Here is a 12,623-nt window from a genome sequence, read left to right on the forward strand (position 1 = left end):
AGAAAAATTTATTTGCCAATGTTGCTAATGCTGTCAGAATGAGTGCTTATACAATGCTTTGTAACAGCTGCTTTTAAATTAGAGTTACTTTAGATTTCACTGAGACTATTAAACATAATGATCCACTTGGGAAGAGTAGGCACAAACCTGAAGTTCAAGCATGAAGTTTATGGCACTGGATCCTTGGAACATTTGCTCAACATGAAAATTCACAAGTGCTTTATCTCACTTTTCAGACTCAAGTCCTTATATTGTTTAAAATTCTAAAGTGTTGTTGTTTGATGGGGAAAAAGTAGGATATTTACAAATTTATATTATTGGCTACTCAACTAAAAGTTCAACTTGAAGTCTTTTTAGTTTTGAGAAAGAGCTAAAATTAAGGAATATTTTAATCTAAAAGTTAAAATACTTGCCTGATCAGTTAGGATCTTGTTTAGAAATGATGCAGACTAATAGCATCAATGGAATTTATCCTGCTAAATACTACTGAATATATAGTCTACTGATTCAGTAGAATGTCTTTTGGATGTCCCTAATATTCGTTCATCTTACAGTGTTCTCTTTGTAGAAAGGTCATATTGACAGCGCTCTAGTGACATGTTACTACACATCATAAACACTACCTATAATGTATAAGTGACAATCAAAGAGTATGGTAAACAAGTTGTTTATGTCAAGGAAATAAATTTTTTGTAAGTTTTAGTAGTGAAGGGTGTTGACAATCAATACTGTTTTCAAAAGAGTGAAAATGTGATACCTAGGAGACACATTTATACTTTTATGGTGATGTCTCTACCTTTTATGCTTATATAATCTATTAAGGTAATACCAAGGCAAACATCTTCAATAGGATATTTATTAGAACAAATATTCAAATGTAAAATAAATTTAACTTATAGGAATTCTCACCCTCTAGTTATAATAAAGAATTTAAAGTTAAAGAAATACCTTTGCTCGACCATAGCCCTTGCTTATGGAGACTATAATTTTCACACTGCGGCCATCTTTGTGTCCAGTTGCATCTCCAGCATCATCTAGCAAAATATCTACCAGATTTCAAGAGAAAAACACACATTAAAAAAGTAATATTAGCTCAGATTTATTTACTGCTTTGCTTTCTCCATTTTTATTCTGTTCGGTGCAACTGCTTCCCATTCTGGCCAAACTGCTCTGAAAAACCTCCATTTACAAGAAGATGAATTATGTGGTTGGGCTCATGTTTCAATCTAAGAACTTATTTCTGCTTCCAAAGCTCTTTATCCAAGTGTTGGATCATTTCCTTTGGATGAAGAAATAGCCCCCACCCTTTTTTCTATTACACACAGGTCTGAGTAATACCTAAGTAATAGTCACTATTATAACTGTAACAAAGTGAAAAGCAATCCAATCTTTCTATCCAAACTAAAATATTCAAGCTCAATATTCATATAATTTGCCAATGCAAAGGTGCTGAGATTGACTGTCAAGTGAAATTATTTTCAGGCATATATTCAGTTGTATTACTGCTTGTCTTTTATCTACCATTATTAGGTACTATTATTGAATTTTAACCATGACCTTATATTTCCCTACATACGTATATTAATTATTGATCTCCTGGATACTTGGATTATTAGTTTCAAAACCAATATGATGTTTCTAGTAATCATCTATAAGTTACAGAAACATGATAAAGCTGGTCAACCTTTAAAGCATCAGTTTTTAAATGTGATTAAAGATTAATTTTCAAGATCTTTTGTTCCAGTGACACAACCAGGTACAATATATTTGGAAAATTATTATGAAAAACTATCCCAAAGATATGCTTTCTTTCAATAATGATGCTATTATTGAGCCATGCTTAATTTGAAGATAGTGTCCTATGAGTACAGGAAACTCAGTTACCTGCTAAAGAACACATGTGCCTGGTAACAAGCTGACTCAATTGCTCTGCCTATAATTTTATAGAGATGATGGCTGTGATTACAACATCCTAGAAACAATTAAATAAGATGGATCCTGAAAATGGAATGGCTCCTATTATATTAGTAATTAAGCATAGTTAATTTTGCAGAGAAAGGAGTCAAAAAATGGTATGAGGACCTTCTGCTGAAAAACAACTTTGTAGAGCTGGAGGCATATGAAAATTTCCACTAGAAATTTTTGATTCATCAACAACAATCTCCTGTACTGCGATTTAACTATTTTCATAGATTAATATCCTTATAGTCTTTAATTTTTCATATATCTTACTCAGAAATAAAAGTCTCTGGAAGAATTATTTCTTGTTCCTTTCTAGAACAGGATAACCATAGACTAAAACAATCTATGATATATCTCAAAGTCATTAGAAGAGTATAAAATTCCTACACATTGAAATGATTAATGTTTGATGAGATGAAAATGCTTATTACCTGACTTGATTATTACACATTGTATACCTGTATTGAATTACCATAACGTATCCCATACATATGTATGAATATTGCACCCCCCAAAAAAATCTCTCCCTTAAATGTTAATTTTCTTGTTTCTAATTTCAGAAAATTAGAGTAGTTTTCCATTGGCTGTTCATACATAAACTTCTTGTAATTCATGTCCAAACTACTTTATTAGTACTATGCTCAACTACTTACAAATATTCAACAAATACCTATTAAGCCTACAAGATATCAGAGAGTATGCTGGGCATTGAGAATGAATACCAAAGTGAGAAGGAAAATGAATTCCTTGCTCTTTTGGAGTATACATTCTCAAGTAGGTAGTTTCAGAATGTTTTGTACTGTGCAGGAAATCAACAGGTCAGTGAAGCAGAAACTGAAGGGAGGACGCTCTATAGGCAATCCTGGAAGGGTTCCTTGAGCAGGTGATGTCTGAGGTAAGAACAGAAGGTGAGAAAGGCTGGGCAGGTGAAGGTGAAGAGGTTTGGTCAATGAGAATAAATGAAAAAACCTTTTGTAAGAGCAAATGTAGGAGGTGATGTTGAAGTAGGTTGTAATCCTTGGCAAGGGGTTTAACTGGATTGCTGATCCACATATCTGCTCAAGTTTGACTTGGAACAGGTCTTACTCCTCATAACAGTAGGGTAGATTTTCCATTAAATGAGTGACTGTGCTTGACTTCTGTATATGTGGCTACAGCTACCTGAAGCAAAATTAACACCATAGTTAAAAGTTCAGGCACTGGATTCATCCAGATTGAATTCATATATTAGTTCTTCCACTTCTTAGTTACATGATCTTGAAAAACAAAACAAAACAAAACAAAACAAAACTGCTGTGTCACTTTCCTAAGTATTGGTCATTTGATCCGTAAAATGGACTTAAATAACATCTAGTTTGCAGGGTTATTGAGCATATGAGATAACACTTTTAAAGCATTTTATCATGCTTAGTAAGTTTTGCTCTTTTGTGATTCAGTCCTCTGTGTTTATTCTAAATCCTATTGAGGTCTTCCCTGCTCTCAGTATATTGATAGGACAATCAGCTAAGAAAATGTTTCTGGTAAAACAGCAAAACAGCAAGCGTAGAGGGAGAGATCTAAATATTTTGCTTGGTTTTTTGGTGGGGGGAGTAAGTTATGATCCCAAATGTTTATAAACATTCCAACTTGCCTTTTAGATATAAATGACCTCAGTGTATAATGTGAGGACAGCCATAATAGAACTTTAAAAATTTTTACTTTTTGAAGAGATATAATTAAAAAAAGTAATCAAAATCAGCATGCTGTATCATTTTTCTAATCTTCATGTTTCTGCTTCTCCTCCTCCCCTTTACTTCTTCTCCTTCTAAATTTCAATGTGATTTAAGGCAAGGAGCACAGTGTCTCAGTTCTACACTGGCATATAAAATTATCCAGGAACATGAGCACTATTGGTTTTCAAGCGTCATCTGGTGGTTGTATTTTGTAATCACCCCAGATCCTCAAGTAAACATTTCTTAAACTAAATCTTATATCCTGAAATGATTCAATGTCATAGAAGCAGTTATACTTCATAATTGAACAGTTCAACAGATATTAGGATGAAATTATGTCATATGATTCCATTTGCAATCAAATCAAAACTGTACCCTTGTTCGATCATTAGGACTGTTGAATCCAGTATGTTCTTACAGTTTGTTGAAAATTTAATAGAACTGCAGACTGGATGATGTAGCAGCATTATGTTCTCTCTAGGCAACATCATTCAGGATCATCTAGTCTAATTTAGGAACTGACTCTGTACCCTGAAAATTCTATTAAGTTGCACTGAGTTATTATTATTATATTCATGAGTACTAGCGATCATCACTGAAAATACTTATTATTTCTTCATCTTATTCATCATAATCATGGAGGAAGCACTTCCCAAGCAAAAGTGATATTTTAAAAAATGGTATGAAATTTGTGTCTCTAAGATTTCCTGTTTCACATGTTATGTGCTTTTAAAACCACAAGTAGAATGAATTTGTAAGATAAAAATGGGATCATTTCCAATAATTAATGTTAACATTTTCAGGAGAGGGTACTGTTCTCAAAATTCCAGGCTTGTCCCCACCTGCACTGGGCTGGATGGGCATGTGTACTAGCTCACCTGAGGTAATGGACTCTGTGATGTTCAGGTTGTTGAGAGAAAGCCCGAGGGACTGCCTTGAAGAGGAAGAGGAGGTGCTGCTAGAGGACTCAGAAGGTGGCCGTGCAGGCTTTGCAGAGTTACCAGTCTCAGCCTTCAACCGGTCATTCTCAGCCTTCAGTATCTCAATTTCATTCTATTGTTAAGATGGAAAATGTGAAAAATTTGAGCTAGTTTGATGAGAATGTAGCACCAAGGCTTGTATTCCATTTCTCTGTTAAAGCATGTGGTGATGCTTTCGATAAGCAAACAAATTATGAAAAGAGGATTTCCTTTTAAACAAGGGGTTGACCTTTGTCTCTCACATATATACGCATTTCTATATTCTCAAGTGTAGACACCATTATTATAATAATTATTATGTGCTGGGAATTAAACTGAGGGCCTGAAGCATGCTAGGAAAGCAGTCTACTCTGAGGTACACCCCAACCCTAATTTTTAAAAAATATCCAAATTTGAGTAGTTTTTATTTTTTGGACTTGATCTAATTTCTCATTTGAATTAAGAATAACATAAATCTTAATTCAATAGACCCTAACCCTTTTCATATTAAAAGTGATATTAAAATCTCTTAGGCAAATAATGCCATTTTTAATTCTGTAAATTCATGGAGAGTAGGAAAACAGGACAAATCAAAAATAATATATAAATTGATATAAAATTACTTCATAATTCTAGTTAACAAATGAAAAAGGTTTTGTTTTCTCAAGATGGGGCACTAAGCTCATAAAGACCTTCTTATGGATATATACAGTGGTAGATGAGTGTGCAGAGCATGAGCTTTTCTTATTTCCGTCATCTGTGGTAAGAAGTGCTTACTGGTTTACAGTAATAAAATAGAAACTTAGTCTGAACACAGACTGATTTTGAATTTAGCTTTTAGATGCTACCAAAAATACGAAAGCTTTACTTTTACAGATGGCATTCTAAGTCACTTTAACTTCAATATTCAGAAATCTTGTGTGGAATTTGTGTAGTTTCCTCATTGTTTTTTGTTTTTCAATAGAAAAGAGGCGAAGGTATTTGAAAGCCAGATTTCAAAAGAACACTGTTAGAAAGCCAACATAAAGGTAACTCATGGAAAAATAAAGAACCAAAAACTACAGTAGTTTCTTTAACACTTAGCTCTTGGCCCTAATCCAATCACTGGTAAAAGCATTTTGAATGGCCCCTGAGTTCAACTGGCCAGTTTGTTCTCCCCCATCCAACCCTGGATTTGACAAAATTCTCTATTCAGTATTAAGAACTGAGTTGTGAGACTGAATAAACAGAGGACATGTCCACAGTGGGATTTAAAAAAATGGAATCTGTTGCATAATAACTGAGAGAAGAATAAAGGCAGCATTGTTCTCTCTCCATTTTGTTCCCTGAAGGTGCTTCAGCACAGACCTGCATCCTGTTCATGGCTTCCCGGATCTGATCAAGATGATGAGCAGAGCTGAGGGCCTCCAACCGAATATCTGTTAATTTTAATTCCTTTTCTCTGAGCTCGCTCTTCAGCTGCAGAATTATCTCTGCCTCAGCCTCTGTGCATTCACAGATCCTGAAGAAAGAAACAAACACAAAATCGGTGGTCTGGGAAGCAAGAGGATTAGGGAAAACAATGCCTCTTTTAAAGGCTGAACTGCCACAATACCCAGCAGGTACAGAAATTATTTGCTGAGAAAACCTAGAGAAAAAGAGAAATAGTTTTATTAACCATAACGATTTTATAGGTTCAAAACTGAAAGCAGTTCTCTTTTTCTTTTAATCTTGTTTTTTCCTTATTTTTTGAAATTTAAAATTTAAAAACAATCTACTAACATACAGAATATAAAGTGATCCTCAAAATTCCTGGTTGCTGACATCTCTATATTCTGTCCACAAAATCAGGGTAGAAGAGTCATAATATTACTATATTTTATTCTATATTTTTCAAGGGACTTAAATCTCCATTGGCAACTCTTAAAAAAAGAATTTTTTTTTAAGAGTCAAGCCTCAAAATGTAAACTTCTCCTTTTGTAGAATTGTACAAACAATAACCATATTTGCCTCAACACCATTTTCCAGTTGTAATGAAAATCCAATGTAAATATTATAGAAAATAATTTAGAAAAATTAGTTTTGGACTTTTAAATAATGGATGAGTGTTGTATAATCTTCCTGTTAGGCCCAGCTGATTCAGGAGATTATAGCTAATGAAAAAAATTTCAGACCTCAGCCTATGCAAGAGGCTAGCTTGGGGCTACTGGAAGGTCATATAATGCTATATTCTTCTTATTATTTTTTTTTTGAATAGCATCATTAAAATAAATCTGCCAAAAAAATTTGCTTTATATTAACTAATGCATTCTCCATTTAACACTTGAACACTAGATTGTTAATCACAAAATGGCAAGACGCTATCTTCCTTCCTATATAATAATGAAATTATGTAGCCAAAGCACAGTGGCCTTGTTCTACATGACAGTTCTATAATAGTCATTGTCATGAGCCTACAATAAAATCTGATTTAAACAGTATATGAAACAAAGAGAATCATTTCATCAAAAAGTATTTCTATCTTTTAAATGTTATGTTCTTTCTTGTGGTATCTAAAAGTGGGCTACTAAAGACATGTCTTGTTCGATTATTTGATAGAATCAAAGAACACTGGAATGTAAGTTGGTTTTAGAAAACCAAAATTTTAATACAAAAACAAGGAGAAGGTATTTGTGGTTGTAATGCATGCAAGTAATTTTAGAAAACACACAAAAGCAAATATTGCTAGGTTAGAAACTGGATCTTTGCAGTTTTCATGCATCACTCCATTTTACCGGGATCTATGCTTGTAGATCACAGGGCCATTTTGTCGTTTCTTTGGTGGCCAGATAAGAGGTGACCTGCATGTACGCACAGTTAGACAGATACATGGGTAAATGCAAGTGAAAACAAGTAAGGATGACTGAAAAAAGTAGAAAATGAGATCACAAAAACAAAGACAAATGCTGTCTACCTTTCTCAGTAAGATTTGAAAATGACGGGTACATATATGGTGCTGTAGTTGCAAAAGTACAACTGATTGCATTTAGAACATAAACATGGACTTGGCCTGAAGCTGTTTTTTAAAAAGTGGGTCAGCATCCTGCAAAGGCAGTGACTTACGCTGAGGTAGATTGAGAGGGCTTCATGGATGCTGAACCGCAGTCACCAGCACTATGGGGCAACTTGGGAGATGCCGGGAGAGATGAATGAGTAAGTTCTTCAATGTCTGAATGTGAAGATGGGGGCTTGGTGGACTTTTTCTTTCCAAAGGCTTGTTTGAAAGAACTTCTCAGCTGAAAGAAGGACAGAAATTACCTCTCCTGTCTGTTTGCACCTGGAGGGATTTTGCTTTGGGGCGTTAGTTTGCAGGTGCCACCTAGCCACTGCCTGGGGTCAGTATATATAAGCAGAGTATTAACAGTTGCAGCACAATATCTCTAAAAAATAAAAAAAATAAATAAAAAAAAAGATACTGCATGTTGTTTTTTTCCTTTTATTCTTGTATTAATAAAGCACAGCGCAAACATGGAAGGCTTTTAAATAGTGCAAGGTCAAGGGCATGGCTATCAGAGCACTCATTTAAAACTAAGTACCTTGAAGGGATCTCCATTCCCAATGCTTCTCTCTTCAAGGCAATTTGTTTTAAATGGCCACTTTAGCGCTACAATCAAGTCATATCCTGCTGACAGTACAAACTTAAAAAGCAAAATGAAATCAAATTCACCTAACACTTCATTAATTGTGATTTTCTATTCAAATTTTCAATTCCCAGACTATTCAAAACCAGAATTGGTATCCCCTACAGCTCTATTCAGAAAGTGGTTTTACTTCTCCTTAAAATTTGAGATTAAAATGAAAAGACACAAAGAAAAGACATACAAGGTAATCTGTTTTTAAAAGGTATAAAAGCCTACTGCCAAAATGAATAGCATTCATGCCAAGGTAGGGTTTTTTGTATAGATGCATGCCAAATTGTCCATGGTTTTATATTGACCTCACTTCCTCTAGAGTTCACCTTGCAGAAACATGAAAGAGTGTGGAATTACAAATCAAGGGAATGAAGGCTGATCAGTATTTTAAAATATTACCTGCATAAACATTTTTTTAAACAAATGAGACTTTTTTCATTATTTACAGAAAGCATTCCTGTAATATCTTTATATAGTTTTGTGTTGGATTTCATCTAGCACTGTATTTATTTAAAATGTACCTTTGTCTCGGTGGTTTAAAACAAAAATACCAAAACTTTTACTTAGTTGTTTTCAAACTTTTTGCAGTGACCACATCTTCCCCTCAGGTTTTTAGTGGTTGCTTAATATTATCATAAATTATAATATCTCTAGCAAATTTAAGGTCCAGTCCTGTTAAAGTTCATTTCTGCATTTTCCAGTATGTTCTACTGGTAACAACAACAAAAAACAACACAGACTAATGCAGTGGTTTCTTATGGGGAAAAATCTTATTCACCCTGTAGCCCCTGTTGATTCCAGGGGTGTGTGTGGTGTTAGCTTTCAATGTCTGTTCTTTCCTATTATCAACTCCAATTTTCCTTTTCCTCCACCATTACCATCATTCCCATCACCATCACCACCATCACCACCAACCACTACCACCATCATCTTTATCATCTTCTTCCTCTTCACCCTGACAATAAAACCCTGCTCTTAGTTCTAACTCCAGAATATATGCTCTTCAGCACCATGCCAGCCTAATCTCGGTGATTAGTGCAACATTTGAGGTGCCAGAGGTACTTGAATGGGAGTCTGTCAATTGCTGCAGACTTTTAAAGCTCCAGAGAAAAAAACCTAAGTCCTTATACCAGAATAAGCTATTTAATTAGATGGGTGATGAGGGCTTACCCAGTTTTTCTTTTTCTTTTTCTTGGAGTCAGCATCATTACCACTGCCAATGCTGGAATGGCTTGTGGCACTGTTGATACTGGAAACACTTTCAGAGGAATGCTGTCTTCTGATGCGGAGATCTAGCAACAGAGAATATCACATTTGCTCATAAAAGTTGCAGTCTGAACAAAGTAAGTCTTTGAGGCTTTCTGAGAGTATGTTCTCCAACAAAGATCAACAGGCTCTGTACAGATCATTTTATTGCAGTTTTGGTCTTACAAGTTTAATAAAGTACAACCTTATTTACTTTAATTAACTGAGTTATCTACATTAAGATTCATCAGGAATCTCATATGAGTCTGTAACACTGGTGCTTTAATGAGTTCTGAATTTTGTCCAAAATTGAAATGCCATGCTATTGATTTCTACCGAATACCTGGATCAAACAGCAGTTCCAAAATGATTTATTCCAAATGATTATTTCCATGGAGTAAATGAAAACTCATAATAGGATGAGATTAATTCTTTTTAATATTTGTGCTTTGAATAAAGTTACTAAAGCCAAATATACTGACTTTCCATTTCATTGAATCATGCCATGTTGGAGCCAAAACAATCCTAGGAAGTCAAATAAGCACATCATCTAGCAGATGAGGAAATTGAAGTGCAAAGGAGTTGACTCGACCAAGGTCAAAGAAGCAATGAAGAGAAGATCCTTCAGAGAGAGTCTAGATAGGCAGTTTGTAAATTAAACAGAGAACATATGTCATATGGTGCTATTCTTCCAACATATCCCCAGTCCCTGTCTGTGACAAAATAGTAAGATAATGATGCTTAGTATGTCCCTGCACACTTAATTTTACTCTTGAAGTAAACCAATGAAATGATTTTATCTATTATATATAATTCATACATGGTAATATAGCTTAATATAGCTTAAAAATAGATTTTATCTATTATATATAATTCATACATGGTAATATAGCTTAAAAATAGTGGCACGAATCTCAGAGCTAGGCTGAGTCTAATATCTATTGTGCTACCTGCCATGTAATATGGTTGGACTAAACTTCCCCAAAGCATGCAGCACTTCTCTGGTTCTACAAGATATTTTATAGAGAGTAGCATTTGATATTTTATAACTTTTAAAAATTTTCCACTTATTCTATATAGGACTTATTTTGTAAATATCAAAATTAAAAGAAACTAAAATTTTATTTACTTACAGTAAACTGATATTAAGTGCTAGTGAGTTACCAAGAGAATTTATAAGGTCAAATTTACTTTTAAGACATCCCTATTAACATACTTAACTGGCATCAATGCAGATTAGCCAAGTAAAAAAACTTAAGTGGAACATGTAATATGTGAAAAATTACCATTTATGTACACTATTTATTTATGTATACTGTTTTGATTCAATAATAAAGGAACCTAGTATCTGTTAATCAATATGAAAGTCATATGAATAAATCACAGAAACTTATGTGTAGGTATTTATTCATGTTTTAAATTTCTGCTGCAATTGGCTATTAGCTTTTCTGAATAAGGTACAGCATTTACTAACTTTTCTCGAATAACTTTCACAAAGAAAACAGACATGTTGGAGATTTCTAGAGTTTTTATCATACCTGGAATTAATAAACTATATTTGATTTCACTAATCTCAAAGTTTTAAAAATATGGGTAATGCATTTCATTTTTCTCTAAAAATTTCCTTTTAGTGCTTGTAAGAATTTAATTCGGTGTATAGGGCATCGTAGAACCTTAACCAATGAATATAGATAATCCAAACACATGGAGACACCTGCTTTAAAAGTATCATTTTCAGTTATACATTTGTTCCTTCATTAATTTTCACTTCTCACCCTCTGCCCCACCACTGCCACTGTTCAAGCTACCCATATCACTTACCTGCTCTACAGCAAGAATAGCTATCCAATTTTCTCACCTTCAAACCATTCTATACATAGGAGCTATAAAAATCTTCTTAGAAGAAAAATTTCATCACCACTGCCTTACCTAACACTATCTCCTGTTAAATTGTCCACTGTGGGAAGGTCCTTCCTGACTATGCAACCTCTAATAGGTTTCCTTTTAGCCTCTTTTTCTATGGTAATCTGTTCTTGTCCACCTTAGAATGGTTTTGTTATGAACCAGCTACACCAATGATCATACACGATCATTTATTTTCTGCTCTTCCACTAAACTGAAAGTTCAGTGTAGACAAAGACCATGTTTATTTTTGGTTTTACTGTCTATGTCCAGGGCCTTGTACAGCACTGTGTGAAGTAATCCATTAATATGTTGTTGTTAAATGAGTTTATTCTAATTGTTGATTTAATGCAAATCTGTTTTCTTACAATTATTTCTAAAATATATTTATCACTAATAGTAATTAATATATGTTTATATTTTGTCTAATTTTACATGGTACTTTCTTTTCTTCAGTTCTGGTAATCAAACCCAGGACTGCACTCATGTTAGGCAAGCACTCTACCACTGACTTATACTCCCAGCCCTATTTGGTACTTCTTAAAGAAAAAGTACTCCATGTTTACACAGAGGTAGTGACTTAAAGAACAGTATATTTGGAAAAATTAAAGTAAAATTTCCCATGCCTTCAACTGTCAGCCTTAAAATAATTATATTTGTTACAGTTGTTTTATATATGAAATATGTATATATATAACATATGTAACATGGATATATGTGGTAAAATATATATTTACCTTTCATTGAAAGGAATTGTGGGCCACTTGGGTACAGAGTCACTCTTTGTATTCAAGAACCAAAATTCCCAAATGCACAGCAGACATTTAAATGTTTGTAAATAAATAAATATTATTTTATTATAGACTTCTTATTTGTCAGACTGTTAATAAATGTGATGTATAAATAATGATGAAAAGGTAAATTAATAAATTTTATGCAATTTTGTATACTTTGATCATCTATAAAAGTGTTGCCTTACTCCAAATAGTTATGATAAGATTATATGCTAAAATTTTACATAAAATTTTTTAAAGGTCACAAAAACTGAATTTCAATATGATTTCACAGACATATAAACTATGCAATCCACTGAACCCATAGAAAGATACATAACTAATCCAACTGACTTTTATTCATATGATATTAATGGTCAATGTAATACACATAATGTTAGAGTCATTGAATTTAATATT

At 33.6% G+C, this 12,623-nt stretch overlaps 1 protein-coding gene across 1 annotated transcript in view; it reads right to left on the reverse strand.

The window, feature by feature from the left end:
• The window catches only part of LOC143641284 (neuron navigator 3-like), a 234,832-nt gene that overhangs the window by 18,027 nt on the left and 204,182 nt on the right, over positions 1–12,623 (reverse strand). Inside the window, 7 exon segments of the mRNA XM_077108561.1 lie at positions 949–1,046; positions 4,553–4,727; positions 5,981–6,134; positions 7,387–7,452; positions 7,715–7,887; positions 8,589–8,609; positions 9,454–9,575. Coding sequence (XP_076964676.1) covers positions 949–1,046; positions 4,553–4,727; positions 5,981–6,134; positions 7,387–7,452; positions 7,715–7,887; positions 8,589–8,609; positions 9,454–9,575 — 809 coding nt within the window.

This window comes from Callospermophilus lateralis, unplaced genomic scaffold (genome assembly GCF_048772815.1).
Source record: "Callospermophilus lateralis isolate mCalLat2 unplaced genomic scaffold, mCalLat2.hap1 Scaffold_94, whole genome shotgun sequence".
Classification (NCBI taxonomy): Eukaryota; Metazoa; Chordata; class Mammalia; order Rodentia; family Sciuridae; genus Callospermophilus; species Callospermophilus lateralis.